Source organism: Melanotaenia boesemani, chromosome 4, assembly GCF_017639745.1.
Source record: "Melanotaenia boesemani isolate fMelBoe1 chromosome 4, fMelBoe1.pri, whole genome shotgun sequence".
In the NCBI taxonomy this organism is placed as follows: Eukaryota; Metazoa; Chordata; class Actinopteri; order Atheriniformes; family Melanotaeniidae; genus Melanotaenia; species Melanotaenia boesemani.
Window position 1 is genome coordinate 7297181 of NC_055685.1, and position 17838 is coordinate 7315018.

General features: G+C 40.9%; 2 protein-coding genes across 3 annotated transcripts in view; both read right to left on the reverse strand.

Annotated features, from left to right (window-relative positions):
- Positions 1–1038: 1038 nt before the first annotated feature.
- The window catches only part of ubn2a (ubinuclein 2a), a 30635-nt gene continuing 13835 nt past the window's right edge, over positions 1039–17838 (reverse strand). For both annotated transcript variants that reach the window (XM_041983223.1, XM_041983222.1), the window contains 11 exons: positions 17248–17318; positions 16818–16947; positions 13885–13991; positions 10795–10905; positions 10372–10515; positions 7739–7789; positions 7597–7639; positions 6021–7487; positions 5735–5942; positions 5044–5112; positions 1039–2962 (listed from right to left, as the gene is read on the reverse strand). In XM_041983223.1, the coding sequence (XP_041839157.1) occupies positions 2916–2962; positions 5044–5112; positions 5735–5942; positions 6021–7487; positions 7597–7639; positions 7739–7789; positions 10372–10515; positions 10795–10905; positions 13885–13991; positions 16818–16947; positions 17248–17318 (2448 nt within the window). In that variant the 3' untranslated portion in view covers positions 1039–2915. The remainder of the gene's footprint in view (positions 2963–5043; positions 5113–5734; positions 5943–6020; positions 7488–7596; positions 7640–7738; positions 7790–10371; positions 10516–10794; positions 10906–13884; positions 13992–16817; positions 16948–17247; positions 17319–17838) is intronic.
- ttc26 (tetratricopeptide repeat domain 26) overlaps positions 17679–17838 on the reverse strand; it is a 28787-nt gene continuing 28627 nt past the window's right edge. Inside the window, exon 21 of the mRNA XM_041983237.1 lies at positions 17679–17693. The gene's annotated coding sequence lies outside the window, so the exon portion shown is untranslated. The remainder of the gene's footprint in view (positions 17694–17838) is intronic.

Consider the following 17838-nt stretch of genomic DNA (forward strand, 5'->3'; position numbering starts at 1 on the left):
TTTCTCGGTGCAACCAGTCACACACAAACAAACAAACACTCGGGGTGGTGGGGGGGTAAGCACACAGACACTCAGGAAGAACAGTTTTGTAAACAGAGGTATTCAGGTGAGGGAAGGTTTTGCTACCAGTGTTCAGACAAAGTGAAGTCAAGTTGAATCGTTTGTGTTTCTTCAAGGCTTTGGATGTTTCTTGCTGCAGCACCTGAATCAGATCAATGGATCAACATGTTTGGGCAGAACTTGACAACAAACTGTATCAGGAGAGTCGTTTAATTTTAACAAGGTGTGTTGGAGCAGGGAAACCTCTAAAACCTGCAGGACTGCGGTCCTCAAGGCCGAGAGCGAGACACGCCTGCTTTAAGCCTTCAAACCAGCAGCTGTAAAAACAAACTAGCACAGACTGTTTGGACTCATCAGTCACACGAAACTGGGATTCTTCTCTCATTTGGTTGAAGTAATTTTGACTGAAAGGTTTCGTACAACCAGTGTGCTTCAATTTGCACGTTTGTTTTCTTTTAGTAAAAAAACAGATTATAGCAGTAAATAAACAAATGGTGTGTTCATATTGGACTTATTTAAGATAACAGATCTCATTACTCTGCTGACCAACTACTCCAAGGCTCTTAATCCGGTCCTTCTAGGGTCACAGTCCTGCAGGTTTTAGAAGTTTCCCTGCTGCAATACACCTGACTCAAACTCAGACACAGTCAGCTAATTACCCATTAATCTGAGTCAGGTGTGTTGCAGTAGGAAAATTTCTAAGACCTGCAGGACACTGGCCCTGGAGGACCAGAGTTAAGAGCCCTGAACTACATCATGAAGGAGATCTTGAGTTCAGGACATGCAGCTGGCAGAATTATTTCAAATGCACACACCAATAACAGCAGTTCTAATAAATTAACTCTTTAATGCCAACCGTTTCATATTTACTTACTGTATCACTGTCTAGTAAAAACTCAAAACTCTGTTGTATACAATCAGTTTGTCTTCTGCCCCCTGGTGGGTAGCTTTTGAACTGCAATTTAACATATCGCACAGTAATAAATCCGACATACATGCGTATTACTACCATTATGTTTTAATTTGTTTTTTGTTTTTTTTAAGGGCAGATAATTTTTTTTTTGCGTGGTATGTTTTGTGTCAGGTTTAACTGGTTAACATAATATTAAAAGCAATTAAACTAATTATTTCAGAAGTACGGACTCTTAACTGTTTTCACCAATAATCAACAAGCCAAAAGCTTTGATCCAAATTGTATTTTTTCTTTTTTGCTTAAATGAACAGATTTTTCAAGATGTTTATATTTTAGTGTCTTTTATAGAATCGATATGAATGGAAGGGGCTGTGTTAAAAATCGTTTCATATTGATTGATGAGTCCAGAATCCAATCAAATCTAAATAATTTCACATCGTATTATATTGGCATTTTTAGGTTGTTTATCCTTGTCTAAGACTTTTAATCTGTGAACCTCATATTTCAGGAAATGCATCGTTATTTAATTAAATCTGGTTTCTTCTGTAATAATAAAATAATAAAAAATAATCCAGTTTGAATTCATCTTTGTTTATTTTTCTCTTTGTGTAATAGTTATTAAAAAACTTTTAAAAAAGCCTCTGGATTTGATAAGTTACAAAGATGGCAACAGCAGTAAAACCTGTAGTACTTTAAACACAGTTCATAGTACTCCTACTGCATCTCAACTTCACTTTCAGTCTGAACACAGAAAAATCCGGAGTCTCAAGTCAAACAATAACAAGTCCAGAAATGCACGAGGAGTCGAGTAGAGGTTGAAAGCCAAGCGGCAACTTGCACTTTTGCATTGAGCTTTTACAGTCCTGCATAGATCTTTTTCATACTTTTATCCATACAAACTAAGGCGTTTTGTTATATTAAGTTGGTTTGAGTCAGTAAGCAGAGAAAAAGGTAAAAAATAATAATTCAAGTAGGCTACAATCTTAGTTTCTCCCCTCTAACAGAGTCACTCTGTCCAGAAGAGGATCTTAAAACCTTTTCAAGTTTTTTTTTTTTTTTTTTTGTTTGTTTTTTGTTTTCCGTCAAGAAAAAAAAGAAAAAGGTCCAGTGTGAATAAACAGCACCAAAAACATATTGAGCAACAGAGGGGCATCAAACTTACACTGGCTCATTATTGTAAAAGGGGAATATATCCTTCCCTAGTCCTAGTCATAGAGAATAATCTGGAAAGATATTAACAGTATGCTATGTTTGTTTTGTTTTTTTCTTATATATGTACATACACACATTCAAATCAACCTCATCACTCACCCTTGTGTTTTTGTCCCTGTGTAAATAACAAATAATTTATCAATATTAATTTAAGCTACTATTTAACAGTCATCTGTGGGAGCAGAGGTGACCAACGATAAACTTCTACAGACACAATTCCCACATCTGAGACATAAGACGGAAAAACAAAATAAAAATAATCTAAATTTTTCAGATTTTTTTCCTTTTTTTTGTACTGCAAAGAACAGGAGTCCTGTTATTCCACATAAATCTTAAATACAAATTATATTATGTAGCGCACTACTTCTCATCTGTACCATCACCTCGCTCACACTCATTCCACAGTGATAAAGGTCGGTCGTATGTAAACATGTTGACGAAAAAAAAATAAAGAAAGAAAAAGCTGAACAAAAGTTAAGTGTTCTCATCATTCACTCGTCTTGTTCTCATACCCGGTTCATCGTAGAAAATACAGTTAAGTTAAATCATTGCCTCTTGAAGCCAGAATGAACTGGTGCTTCGTTTAAAGTTTGTTTTTGTAGGGACAGTGGAGCCTCGTCGTTTCCTCGCGTTGCAACGTCCCGCTTGGCGAGCTAAACGACGATTCGTATCGGTGAATGCGTCCAGCAAGCGGTGAGGTCACCCCGCTGGAATTATCTCGTCTTATTGGTCAGTGGGTTTTCCTCTTCATGTCTCCCCCCTGGCTTTGGTTCGCATCTAAGTGGAGAGCAGAGAGATGTCATTTTTAGAGATAATAATAATAATAGAAAACATTTAGGGCAATATCTTCTGAGGACTACATGCTGTAAAGCGTTAGTAAGAAAAACAGGTGTGACTGAAAACGGCTAAAAGTGGAATTTGTAGTGGACTGGCATAAACAGGTCATAATTAAACTGTAGATGGATGCTTAGTGGCTGGTCCTGTTCAATTTGGTACTAACATGGACTCTGGAGGATCTAATCACAAGTGGAAATTGGAGTAAGGAAGATTTGAAGACATCCAGATTTGGTCTTGGATTAATTTATCCCGGGACACACTGAAGGACCACTAGTTAGCCTGACGTGACTTCAACACAAACGGTTAGTTAGCAGGAGGATGTTTACTCTCTCTCTCGAGGACGTCTTTATATTGCGCTACTGTATTCTCTACTTGTCCTCATGGACCAAACAGCTGTTTTTGACAGGTGACCATAACACTTGTTCACCTCATATCTGGCCGACAGAACCTAGCACATTGTCCAAAGCAAGGTCGCACACCTACAATGTCACCTGCGGTGTCCCTCAGGGGTCAGTGCTGAACCCCAGCCTCTTTAGCCTATACCTGCTCCCCCCTCAGCAATCTATTCATGAGCAAGCATGAGATACCCAAACATTGCTATGCTGATGACACACAACTCTACTTAAAGGACAACCCCCACGTCTTCTGTTCCTCTGGCAACATCCACACTGACCACCTCCCTAGAGGAGAGACACAAACAACCACTCACACTCACTCCTAGTGAGAATTTAGAGCAGCAAATTACCTAAGCCGGAGTACCTGGAGAAAACCCACGCATACACAGGGAGAACATGCAAACTCCACATAGAATGAATTTATCCTGGGCCACATTGAAAGACCTCCCCCGGACCTCCCCCCAGCTGGGGCTCGAACCAGCAACCTTTATGATGTGAGGCTGCAGCGCTAACCAAAACGCAAGCAACTATTATCATTATTAATCTCCCCATTTCCCCCAAAAAATTATTCTGTAAAATGCTAAATCTGATTATATTTTAAGTAAAAATGCAGATTTTGAAGGGGACATTTTTGGGACCCTTGACAAGAAAAAATGCTATTTTTGTTGGGGAAAAAACTTATTAGTGGGATTAGGGGTGAGTGGAGCCCCTCTCCCACCAAGGGACCCGGCACAGTAGAGATGGGATGTATTTTTTTTGTTGTGTTTCAACTGGTGAAAAATTGGGAAAGATGCCAGAATATCCGATCCACTTTTTCCTCGTTTCCACCAGCGGGTCCAGGTCAGGACAGTTAGGGTGCAGATATGGTTTGTAAACTGTAATTTCGTTGCGTTTCTACAGCCAACCGTATTTTTACTTTTACTGAGAGGTGGAGTATCAGTCAGATAGTGATAGATGCCTCAGCTCTGTAATAGCATGGCGCCATCGCAGCGCCTTCCTTAAAGTAGAACCAAGACACGACTCGGAAACAAAGGAGGCAAATGGCGGCATCCAACAGTTTAAATAGAGATTTAATCAACAAAAAGAAAATCTGTTGCTCTGAACAAGGAGCTGTTCCTGCTTTGTTTTTATGCCTGGTCATACAGTGATTGACTTTTTTTTCTTCTTTTAACCAATCAATGGATTGTAGTGTGTCTAACTCCACCTTTCAGGTTGGGTTGGTTAGATTGGTTCCCCAAGGGAAGGATCCCAACAAAGTAGGACGGGTCGGGTCGGATATTAAGGTACCCTGCCTAGTTGTCGCACGTAGAAACATAAAAAAAATTCTTCCCGACTTGCCTGACCCGTACCCGTTGGTGGAAATGGGGCTATATTATACCCCACCTACCAGGTAAGGGTACGGTGGTCTGTGGAAATGCAACATAATCAGGATTTAACCAAACTGTCCTGTCCTGAGCTGGACCCCTTAATGGAAACAATGCTTTTGCAGTTGGTTGTACCTGCTGTGGTCACTATTGTATAATTATTTACAAGAATCACAGCTCTGAAGCAAGCAGAGAAACACAGCAGGTGGACCTGGCAGATGGGGGGCGAGAGGGGGGCAAAAGGAAGAGGAATGCAGTTTACCTGAGAAAGCAAGCTGCAAGTGAGGAGGTAGGGCAGCCTGCGACCCTGACTGGAGACTCTTATATAGATCTGAGGAGAGATGGAGGGAAGGGTGGACAGATGAGAAGAAAAACTCCAACAACAACCACAATCAGAGTAACCTGGAAAATATGACATGTTGCAGAGCGGCAGCAAGACGGATCGTTTCAGAGAAAGTAGAACGGATGGAGCGAACAACATGGGAAGCCTTAAGAGTCCCAGAGCGCATCACAGACTGGTGCACCAGTCTAAGGGAACATACATATGAATGAACAGCTGGACAGTGAAGGCTTTCTATGATCACTTTTAGTCCCATTTCACTGCTGATTCCAGTGTTAACCCATTGTGCTTATTCAGTTTTTATTCAGTTTATCATCCTGTAATAATAAAGTTTCACATTTGACGAAACAACTTTAAGAAATTCTGGATAGATAAACTTTTTTTGTTGCAGCTTGTCATATAAACAGCGACGTTACAAGTTACTCCAGGCCTCAACTGTCTTTTTACATCTTACTGAATAGATATAATGACAAAATGTATTATTTTAAAACCTTATGTTCCTTTCTGCCTTTTTTAACCAAATATATATAATGCAAAAATCATAAATACTGTTTTTCCTCTGTGTATATTTTAAATAATAAACTTTCCTTTAACCAGCTGTGTGCACACTCACCCATTAGGTCGCTCTGTGCTATGGGGTATCCTGAGTTGGAGCTGGGGGTTGAGCCCATGCCAGCGGCCCCTGAGGCTCCAGGAGCGCTGAAATTGAGCAACGAGGGGAACTGAAAAGGTAGCGAGACAGGTACAAGGCCTCCTAACATCCCGAAGCCCAGCGGTAGAGCAGAGTGGTTGCTAAGGAGAGAAGAGCCTGCAGTTGATACCTGATAAAAAGAAAGAAAAAGAACTTTTTGTAAATCTCTTACTTTTGGTCAGCACATTCTTGATGTCATAGAACTGACCTGTGAGAGGTGGGATGTTGTGGAGGACGTGGCCAAAGTTCCTGATGGCGACCAACCGTTTCCTGCCTTTGAGACCTGGCTGGCTGCACCCACCACCCTCTGCCGCTGCCCGTGATTGGCCGGCACTGACGTTGCAGAAGGGGGAGTTTTGTCTGGATGGCTGCAGACGGCTGAGATGTCTCCTTTGTTGTTGACGCTGCTGTTGCTCGTCGTGGACTGAGGTTTCAGGCCGCTGGTGAAGCTAAAGTTGCCCTGTGTTTGCTTCACCTGTCCGCAGCCCGATACACTGAAGGGGGGGCGAAATGTTTTGGAGGTTTTGTGCGAGTACTGGTGCTGCTGCTGTTGGCCGGGCATCATCTGATGGGAGAGCTGGTGCGAGGGTGAGGAAGACGGCGACGGGGTAGAAGAAGGAGGCGGGGTGGGTGCAGGGGGCCGTGGGGTGAGTTTAATGATGGGAGACGAGTTGCTGCTGTGGGAGGACTTGGTGAGGGTGGCCTGCATGGGGGTGATGAAGTTAGGCTGGTGGTGATGGTGTGTGTGGGTTTTGCCTTGAGAAGAGTGTGAGGTGTGGGAAGTGGAGGATGGAGAGGGGGCTGCGGCCGGGGAGGGGGGACAAAAGGACTGTAAGCCGTGGTGGGAGGTAGAGTTGGGCCGGGACTGTGAGGAAGGGGAGGAGGAAGGCGTGATGTTGCCATTGCTGCTTATGCAGCCAGATTTGGCACTGCTCTTGGACAATCCTTGAGTGGTTCCCATTGGTCCCAGTATCCCAGCCAGGCTGGCAAAACCTTTCTGTTGGGGAGGCAGCAATGGGGAAGCTGTGGGGGGAGGCCGCTGCTTTGGTGGCGAAGGGGAAGGGTGCGGATGCATCTTCCCAATCACAGAGCTTGGCCTGTGATTGGGTGAAGCCATGGTAACTTGTCTCTGGGTCTGAGTTTGGCCCAGAGTGGACCCTTTAATTTGGCCGTAGTGGCCGTCTGCAGTCCTGGAGGCCAACGACGGGCCTGACGCCTGCACGCGGGCCATGGAAGAGACCACCGGAGATGAGGAAGAGGAGGTAGAGGAAGGGTTTGCTAGTGTTGTTGTTGTTGGCAAGCAGCCGACAGACACGGCTGTTAGCAGAGTGGTTTCCACCTTAGACAGGGAATGTTGCTGCGTTACGGACGCAACCGAGACAGACTGCTGAGAGGCCGAGGGATAGTGAGGGGCAACGGGTGGAGGTGAAGAGGCTGGTATCTGCAGGGGTGGGGGCGACAGGGGGCTGTCTGCAGGGCCCAGGCCCTTGGATGCGTTGCTGAGGAGGGCCAGAGCGTGGGAGATCGAGTCCAGAGTGGGAGCGGTCAAATCCTCGTCCAGAGAGTCTGACAGACAGATGGGCTCTGAGGGCGAGGACGAGGGGGGGTGGCGGTTGGAGGTGAGGGCAGATGTGGAGGTCATAGTGAGAGGAGGTTTGTGGATCCAAGGACCCTCCTAGGAAACATTTTTTAGGGAGGGTAAAAAGGAAGATAGTGATTACATGACTGTATGTATGATCTGTTGTTTTGATGATGTCCAGTCCATCATCCAAGCCATCACTTACCTTGGCTTTAGCCTTGGGTCCAGGGACGACTCTCCTCTTGATTCTGAAAAGATATCCGGCACACATTCAGACTATTCTAGCGGCATTTTCTTAGACAAACCCAGTAGTCCAACTTTAGAAATATAGCTCAGTAAATACTTACAAGTTTCCAGTGAGGTGACTGTGAACAGAGAGACTCTCCTTGAACAGAATCCTGATAAACATGGTGACAACATGAAAAAAAGCAGGATTAGTGTCGACTACACATCTACAGTCACTGGATTCATGAGAGTATCGCTGTGCTGAATGTTTAGGGAGCAAAGATTTTCTAGTTGCAACTAATGCAGACTAACTGATATTAGATATGATAAAGAAAAACATGAGAAACATGCAGAATTATGTCAGATACACATGATGCACAGAGCAAAAGACAACATCACAGTTCTGCCTGATTGTGTATAAAATTCATTCAAACGTTGGTTTATTTAAGTTTTAACACAAGTGCTGTCCTTCTACAACGACGTGAAGATAGAGAAATACATTTTATTAAAAGTACACACCACTATAAAACAACTGTACAGAAGCAGAATAACTCTGAAATAATTAGAGCTGTCCGGCGTGAGAAAGCTTCGTATGTTTGTTAATGAAAAAAGAAAACCTCAGAAAACTTTTCCAGCCAACTTTACCATCAGAAATATGATGAGGGTTTTCACTGCAGTCCGTTGGTTTTCTTAGCTAGTAAATTATTTCTTATGAATTAGTTTAAATCAACACAGTTATCATAAACTGGACTGATGTGAATCATATAACTGGACTTTACAACGAATCTGACTAATTTGGACTTTAAACGTGCCCTGAGATGACTTTGTTGGGAATTAATTGGATATAAATAAAGCTGAATTGAACTGAAGTTTGGACCATTTAAAAGTTTTCTACAGGATGGGGAACATCCAAAAACAGATTCAAAGATTAACAGACCTGCTGCGAACTTGTTTCCATTTTAACTTTGTATTTTCTATGCTGTCTTTTCATTGGGTCTAGAGCGAAATGATTATCACTTAACGGGAAAAGTAAGGATTTCAGTGTTTGATTGATTAGTTCTCCCCTTTTAACATACTGGGAAAGCTTGATTCGTCATCTTTACATCAAGGTATAACTTGATGGTGCTTCTGTGGAATGACCAACACATCTAAAGTGCTGCCTGGTGTGTCATCAACAGATGTATGACTGCTCCCTGCTCGGCTCCTAACTGATCAACAGAAATGTTGGAATGAGATCCTAGAGCCAGTGGTGATCCTGTACCTCCAGAATCTGGAAAATATCGTCATCCACAGGGTCAGGATCATCACAGAGTACCTCCAGGATTTGGGAATGCTGTGAGTCCAGACCTTAACTGAACACTTGTGGGATCAATGTGGATGCGCTTATCATGCCAGAGTGACCAACAAAAGCACACCGTTCAACTTGAGGAATGGGATGCCATCCCACAGCTTAATGTGACCAGGCTGGTGAGCAGCATGAGGAGGAGGTACCACGCTGTTGCAGCTGTGTTTGGTTCTTCTACACTACTGAGGTCCCTCACAGTGAAAATGAAGTGTAAAAATGACAGAAATGTGTTGTTTTTAACGTCTTACTGTGGGAGAAACTCAAAACAAGAGTGAATACCAACAGGAGAATATTACAGGTGATTTGGCACCAACATGTTTATCTGTGTTCATTCTGCAGAAACAACATCTTTACAAGTTATACGTCCTTGTAAATTTAACTAATAATTCTTAGAGGGAAGAAATAACTGACCAAACACAAATTTCTTTATTTGTTGTGCTAAGTTAAAAATTAGCCTGCTGGCTAACACATTCTTAACAGTGTTGATTATAGTGTGTTGTGCTGTGCTGTGTGTTGTGCTCAACTACATCTGCTCCTGAATCAGTAGACAAGTGTTAGGCAGTATTGTAACTATGCAAGCTGTAATCTTGGCAATGAATACAGTTCCACACCAACAGGCTCAAATATGTCTAAAAGTCTGCTCACACCACCTGCTGCTGTATTTAAGGTTTATTGTGCTTTAAGAAGTAAAGAAAAATTCAAACAGGAAACTAGTAGGAGGAGCAGAAACTGGAAATGTGTCAGAAATGAGATAAATGCTGCTTACGACATATTTATCTAACATACGTTATCCCTGACGGCCTACTCTGATTTGATTCATCCTGTGGTGTCACCAGAATGATGATAAAAGTCATGGTAGCAACATTTTCGAAAAGAAAATAACCTTGTCATAAATATTTAGAATATATAACTTGATTGGGGTTATAGTGCTATTGATTATTCACGTAGCTCCATATAAAGGCAACCAAACTGCTGTAGGATAAATTAACTTAATTTATTTTAGTTGTCATACAATAAAAATGTTTACTGTGCAGGTTTTAGAGTGACACCCAACAACCGAACTGCATCACAATCTTAACCAAAAGCATATGCAGGCAGAGCTGAAGGACTCTGGTTTTTTGATGATATGGGTGGTTAGTTTCACTGTGAGAAAGACGAGACCTTCAGGACCCTACAAACACCATCCTGCTCTAACAGAAACTATTTAACCTGCCAGCTGGAGAGAAAACTGGCAAAGATTTACTGGAAGCCAATAAAGAAAAATACTAAAAAGAACTCATATTGGGGACTGATTTGTCCTTTAATAATCTAAATTTTGTTTACTTTTAGCAGAAAACATGAAAAACTAGTTAGAGAGTAAATAGAAAGTTAAATAAATAAAACAACAAGCGGATGTACAGGAACACACACCTGGCCTGCATCCAGCCTTTGGGCCACAGTGGTCTGACTTCATTCTCTAAGAAGACCTTGAGGTAGTCCTCCACAGACAGGGAGCACTGGTTCTCCATCTCATAGCAACTCAGCTTCACTCGCACCAAGCTGCAAAGCAGGTTCCTGCATCCACACAAAAGTCTCATTCAGCACAAATCAGACCCCAAGTTCAAAATTCCTGTAATCGGGAGGAACTATGGAAAAAAAAACACTAAAGATTTTCCGAGGATGCTGCATGTTAATCTGTTGATTCCAAATGAGGAAAACTTTAATGACTTTTTCTTTTTAGCAACCCTGAACAATCCTTTTACCGTTTACTACAGGAGGGTCTGGACTGGACTGAAAACAGAAAGACAAACGTCAGAAATGTGATGAAACTGGGGTAAAGTCTTGGATCATTACCTGAGCTTGTCGTCCCAGACAAATTTCTTTCGAGGGCCCATCACTCTCTTCCCAGGTTTCTCCTCATCCTCCTCCTCTGAGCCATTCTTATCGCCCTCTTCTGACTGCTGCCTGTAAACACACACCGTTGAGAACAGGGGGGTCGAAACATACGGCCCAGGGGCCAAAACTGGACCACCAGAGGGTGGAATCTGGGCCCACAGGATGAATTTAGTAAATGTGCAAATAACACAGAAATTAACTGTAATTCCTCATTTGTTAATGTGAGGTTTCATTGTTATGTTTAAATATCAAACATTTCCAAGGCAAGGGGAAAACTTTATATTTTTATATATTTATTACTTTATAGATCTTACTTCAGATGGTCAGGATTACTACACACCTGAAAATTTACACATATGTACATTTAAAACAACTTTTAGATCTTGAAAAGTTACCCTGATCATAACGTAAAATACTATATTTTCCATTCCGGATATTTTGGGATTTTATGCACATGTAAACAAGTAAATATGTAAAACAGATAAAAGATGAACAGACCAAATAAATATACATAATATAAAAAATAAAAATATAGTACATATAAAATATAAACTCTTTATAGATATAAAGTAAATCGTAAATAAAAATGATAAAAGATGAAGAAATTAAGGGTTTACTTAAAAAAACCTGCTGTGTTTTATAAAGACACGCCTGCTGAGCTGGTATTAATATAAAATCAAGCTCTTTTGTTTCTCCCCTCATGTTCAATGCATTTTGTGAAAAATGAGGTGTGTTTTCTACACAACTCAAAATTCAACTTGCCTTTGATAGCTGAACAAGTTTTAATTCAGATTTATTGCAGGTGTTACTGATCATCTTTACTGCCCTGTCGTCAGACAGCCTGTCTTATAAAACAGCTAAAACGACTAAATGTTGGGAGAAAGAGGAGAATAGTGAGCACTGGAAAATTCTGAGCAGCGTTACGCTCATCTTTAAAAACTCATTCACTCTGAAGAAGTTTGGTTGACGGTTCGCCACTTTTTCGGATGTCCAACCTGATGCTTTTCTATGGAATAACACTGATATTTCTCCTGGTAAAATTCCTGAATATTGCTGGTGGTGGGCTCCACCATAGAAGATCTGTACAAGGACGTTTGATTTATATCTTTTACTGATTTGGTTCATGACTTTAACTTGAAGGCAAAGGATTATTTCTGGAAATGCTTATAAGAGATGTGTGTGTTGGGCTATAAATTTGGTATGTGCACTGTGCCAGTGACTATTTAAAGCCTACAGCAATGTACGCTGCCTCTTTGTGGAGCTACAGAGAAGGAAGCATGCGGAAACTCAGTGCAGCTTACAACGATGGCATGAGGCAGATGCCAAGATGGAGCAGTGCAAGCCAAATGTTTGTTAGTCTGGTTAACCGACTTGTCAGGCTAGGTTGTGTAAGCTCATGTACAGTGTTATGTGTAGGTTAGCATCTGATCAGATTGGTGACATCTCAGGGTCACTTCTGATCAGATTCTGCTTCCCAAAAGAGATCCTGTTAGATTTCTGCTGTGATTTGGGATCTGTGTTGTAGAGTTATACTAACTAAGTGAGTTTTTCTTAAATAACATGAGATAGGAGACAGGTCAGACATTCCCTGACCATCACAGACTCACACAGAAACACAAGTGATTTCCGTGTAACTTGTAAAGAGATGTGTTGTCACCACATATTATGGCTGGATGATTAATCAAATGATCATAAAAATGAGATGGTCCAATTTTTTGCTCCGTCTCAAGTTTCCTCTTGTGCTGTTTTTAGTTGCAAATCGAGCGCCACTTGCAGCGCTCTGCTGCAGACTCCTCCCACAGCCCCCACCGCTTTGGTTTTTTCAGCTCCAGTTGCAAACACCTCTCAAGTTGTGGGCTGGACACATAGGAGGAGACGTCGCTCCTTTTCCATTATTTTCTATGGAACTTGCACGATGAGGCGGAAATCACTGTCCTCCTCCAGCCAAGCGATAGGCGACATTCGTGCATGTCAAATGTTGCGCTCGTTCACGTAGACGTGCACACGGGGGCTTGTAACACGACACGAGAGAATAGAAAAATGTTCAATTTTGTGAGTCGCAACTAAATAATCCAGCAGCTCCCAGAGACACAAAACGATAACAAACGTTATAAATAAACAGAACTTTTTTTCCTCACCAGAGACCAGAGACCAGTGCTGAATTAACACAGCGACAACCCGGGATTTAAGGCCTTGTCCACACGTAGCAGAGTATCTCACAAAACGAAGATATTTTTCTACGATTTGGCCTGTCATCCTCATGAAAACAGAGATTTATGTCATTAAAAACGATTCTTTTAAAAACCTCCGACCAAAGTGAAGATTAGCGAATACTCCGTTTGCACATCTGCGTGTGGTCATATTCAGTCAGGGTTTTAGGTTTGGGAACGTCACTGTCTGCGACAGAAATACTCTGACGTCACTGCCATCTTGTCACCATTTTAGTCGGGTTAAATAAAATAATCGAATTCTCAATTTCAATCAAAACAATCGTGATTATCATTTTTCCCATAATCGAGCAGCTCTGCCACGTATGGTGAAACGAGGCCGTTTCTCAATGTAAATGACCATGATCATGCAGGTGATTTAGAACTTGTGGGATTTATCAACAGCCGATTACTTATTGACAAGTTACAACTGGCCTCCACATGTTTGATAAAAGCCAAGTTTTTTTTGTACTTACTAACATAAATTTTATTCTTAGCATGGAGTTTAGGACAGTTTCTATGAACGGTTGATAAATAAGGGCCCTGGCCTCTAAACAGATGACTAATTTGTGTGTGTAAGTTATTATTGTTCACTTTATATAACTGCTTTCCTGTCACTTATCCCTCACTCAGGAAAGTCTGTCATGACATCTCTCCATTTGTACCCCAATGTCCACTTGAAGTTACAGGAACAAAACTATGAAGAATCTTGGTGGTTTAAAAAAAAAAAAAAGAGTTAGCTAAAAATATAAAAATGACTGGAGTGCTATTTCCATCTAAATCTGAACGAAGACCACAATGAACAGCCTTTCATCTCCTGAAGCAACAAGGATTTACTCACTTTGCAACCTTGGCCATGCAGTCCATGTTATATCTGGCTATTTGCTCCGGCATCACGTTGCACACCGCTAGCTTTAACTCCAGCAACGGCGTCCGCAGCCGATCGTCCTGAAAGAGACGGAGAGACGGGTTTTCATGAGCAAAAAGAAGCCCAAAAGAAAAAAAAGGAGTAAGAGAGCAGGAAAAGAGCATGACAGAAGGGGAGCATTTTGATTTATATTGTCAACAAAGCTTCTGTAATGATGCGTGACATGAGACATTTTGTAGCCTGTTTCCAGTCCTCTGTGCTCGTCTGCCCACACAGACCTCCCTGCAAATAAAAAACTAATGGCTGGGGATTGAAAAGCTGCCTGAAAAGATGAAAACTAAGTAGAGAACCCAGAGGATCAAATTAGGAGTTAGCAAGCACCAAAATACAGCCACAATCAGACAACGGTGCTTTTGTCCTGATGAGATTTAAATTATAATCTCTGTTACGTAACATGTCTGAGATGATGAAAGTTAGAAAACACAAAATATTTGTAAGTACATGAAGGTGAGAAAGGCTAATAAATAAAAAACTCCTGTGTTCTCCTATGACTCTGAATCATGAAGGTCTTACAGTGAAGTATTCACTCTATTTATCATATGCTATCTTCACTTCTTTCTGGTTCTTGGTGTTTCCTTTAGCCTTTTTCCACTCATACCCACTTAGCCCTACCTTAACTCAGCCAACACCACATCACCCTGGTTTCCATTGTTCCTATTACAATAGAGGCTGTGTTCAGTGTAGACGGGGTCTTTTTAGCAAGGTGGCCAGTAAGTATCGTAAAGTCATTTGTTTGTGACACACACGGAACAACAACGCCGCCATTTGCTGGAAAACCTTCTCATTTTGAGTTGCTGTCCAGCTCGCTCTGGATTTTTTTGTCAGCCAACAAGCACAAAAAGGTCTTCACCTCTGAGTTGGATTGTTGTGTTGTTGACTGTATTTGAAGCACCATCTCCGTTTCCAATGTTATTATCCACAGTGGCGGCTTCTGGGTTTTATAGATGGTGGGCTCGGGAGCTGCTCTCATGACTCATCCCATGAAGTCATATTCTGGCCAGTAGTGGCCTGCCATCTTGACACGTCACGATTCTCAGTAAATACTCAGTAATGACCTTTTAGCTCACTAGAGGGCAAAAAAAAAAAAAGTCCTTTCCCAAAATCGACCAAAAACATATTACAGACTTATATTTTTTCCACTTCACTGCTAGTCAAGCATACGAAACATGTAATTATTCAAATTAGGGCTGCAATGATTAGTCGACAATAAAAATAGTCGACAGTCGACTACTGTCGTCTTGTTCCCTATCTCTGCTTAGAGTTGCACAGTGCACATGCCCAAAGAAAGAAAGAAAAAAAAAACGACAGAGTGAGACGTCGTCTACTTTTCTTATCTCTGCTGAGAGTTGCACATGCGCTGCCAGGGGAAAAATATGGTGGCGGACCAGGGAATAAAACGGTGGCAGAAGACGTCAAAAGTGTGGGATAACTTCACGTTTAACTTATAAAATAAATTAAATACATGTCAGATTTGTAAAGCGGACCTTGCGTGCCACAGATGTACGTCTGCAATGCTCGAACATTTAAAGAGGAGGAACGTCGGACTTACATAACAACCTTATGCAAGATTTTAAAGCTGAAAGTGAAATAAGATCCATTTAATAATTATGAGATACATAATCCGATTGGTCGACTAGTCGTATTAATAGTCGGTGACTAATCGACCATCAGAATAGTCATTAGTTGCAGCCCTAACTCAAATTATTTTAACCCTTTAAATACCTGTTTGATCACGTCATCGCTATTTTTATTAAGTAAACACACATAAATTAAATATTCTCCATATAATAGATGTTAGTAAGGTTGAGATTTTACTTAAATATTGAAATTAATGTTTTTTAAAATAATTTTTAAGTAAACATAAGACTGAATTTTCCCAGCTCCCACACATGCATTTTATGAAAATAACTAATTTTCTATGTTGTTGGTTATTTTATATATTTTTTGTTTTGTTTTGGGGTTTTTTCATCAGAAGATGGTGCAATGTAATTAAATTTTCATTTAAATAGTTAATTACAAAATGAGGGGAAAAATATTAATATGTAATGTTTTTAAAGCCGTTTTTGGGAGAGAACTTTTTTTGTCCTCTAATGACCCAAAAGGGTAGTAAATTGAAGCGACACATAGGTGATAAAACAGTGGCTCCCAAACTTTTCTGAATAAATGCGCTGCGAAATAGTATTGTTTGTCAAGGAAAGTTTTAATTCATTCAGCATCAGTTAAAACAGGATCAGTGGCAGAAGGAATTAGTAATTCCTTTGCTACAGTGTGAAATCTATAGTTGATTTATCATTGTTTATCCATTGGTACGTTCACGTTTTGCCAGCAATACAAAATTATATGCTGTATTATCATAGATGGGCCCAAACAAAATAAAATTTTCACTGAATGTAATGTGGTTTTCTACTGTGCGCCAGATGAATTTACTCTGACACAGTAACACATGTCTCGATTCTGACATGTCTGTAGTAATCTCACATGTCTTAGCTTTGTTTTGGGACCATGATTATTTTACTTAATTTATTTTGATTTTGTCATTTCAGACAGGAGACAGAAAAAAACAGGCCCGGTGCAGAAGATATTTAATGGAAATTTTCAGATTTTTCTGCTTTTAGACACCCTAAAGTTGGATAGTTATTTAAAAAATGTAAATTTAAACTTCTTTCATCTTCACATAATTAGTTACCAAAAAAAACTCCTTCAGGGGCTTCAATCCCTCCTAAATCTTTTTTTTTTTGTGACCACAGAGCAATGAAAAAGACTGAAGCTTGTTTTCAAATCAAACTGGATCAGAGTTATATGAGAGCATTTCCTACTTCCTCCACAGATAAACCTCCCTGCCTCACCTGGATGTTGAGGCTGAGCTTCTTCAGCCGCTTGAGGAGAGCCTCTTTGTTGCATGGCACGAACGCTTCCATGTGCGAGTAGATGTCAGAGCGCACCCCGGGAGGCTGCCCCTGGACCTGCAGCTCGATACTGATAAAAGTCAAGAAGGTTAAAGGAAGACAAAAAAAACACAGGAGCAGAATAAAAAGGCAGAGAAGGAAGACTGAAGTGGTGAATGGGGGAGAGCAGTGAGATGAGAGCTTGGTGAATAGAAATGAATAACATGTCATTATCACAGACAATGAGAGAGGGAGAGGAAACAAAACACTTAAAGACAGCAGGAGAGGTAGCAGGGGAAATCTGTGGAAAGCCAGCGTGGAAAGGCTGATAGAAAAGGGGGAGAGTGAGCTGGGATTTGGCTGACAGTGATTTAAAAGCTGTCCTACTCACTCCTGGAGAATGTTATTCATGTCCAGGGTGAAAAATTTCTTCCTGCCCTCCTGATCAAACTGCCGCGAGGCCTGTGGTAGAAAAGGTTGAGTTAGCATCCAGCACCGTTTAATGCAGCACAGACACACATACACACATCTGGGAGAGGAGTTGTTGAGGACTTTGACAAAAACTTCGCTGCTTCACTTCAATCTGTTTTTATCATAAACCTTTAAGCATTTACATCGTTAAAAAGGTGACACACCCTTGTTTATCCAGTACAAGCATAAAGACCTGGTATCTAAGGTAAATGGACTATAATCCTATGTCTTAACAAACTTCTTAACTACACCCATTCACCCATTTATGCACACACACTCATTCACGACTAAATAAGTAAATAAATCATCAATAAAGCATGCTCTTTGCATGTATATGCCATAACCCTTAAAATAGATGTTTTTGGTCTGCCTGTTTTTTTTTTTGTTTTGTTTTTTTTATGTTATGTTTTTATGTAAAAACATGTCGAACCAATTTAATCCCAGTCAACATCCAGACATTATTTTGCTATGAACAGCCTCAGGTGTCAGATTATGGGGTCAGAATTATGTA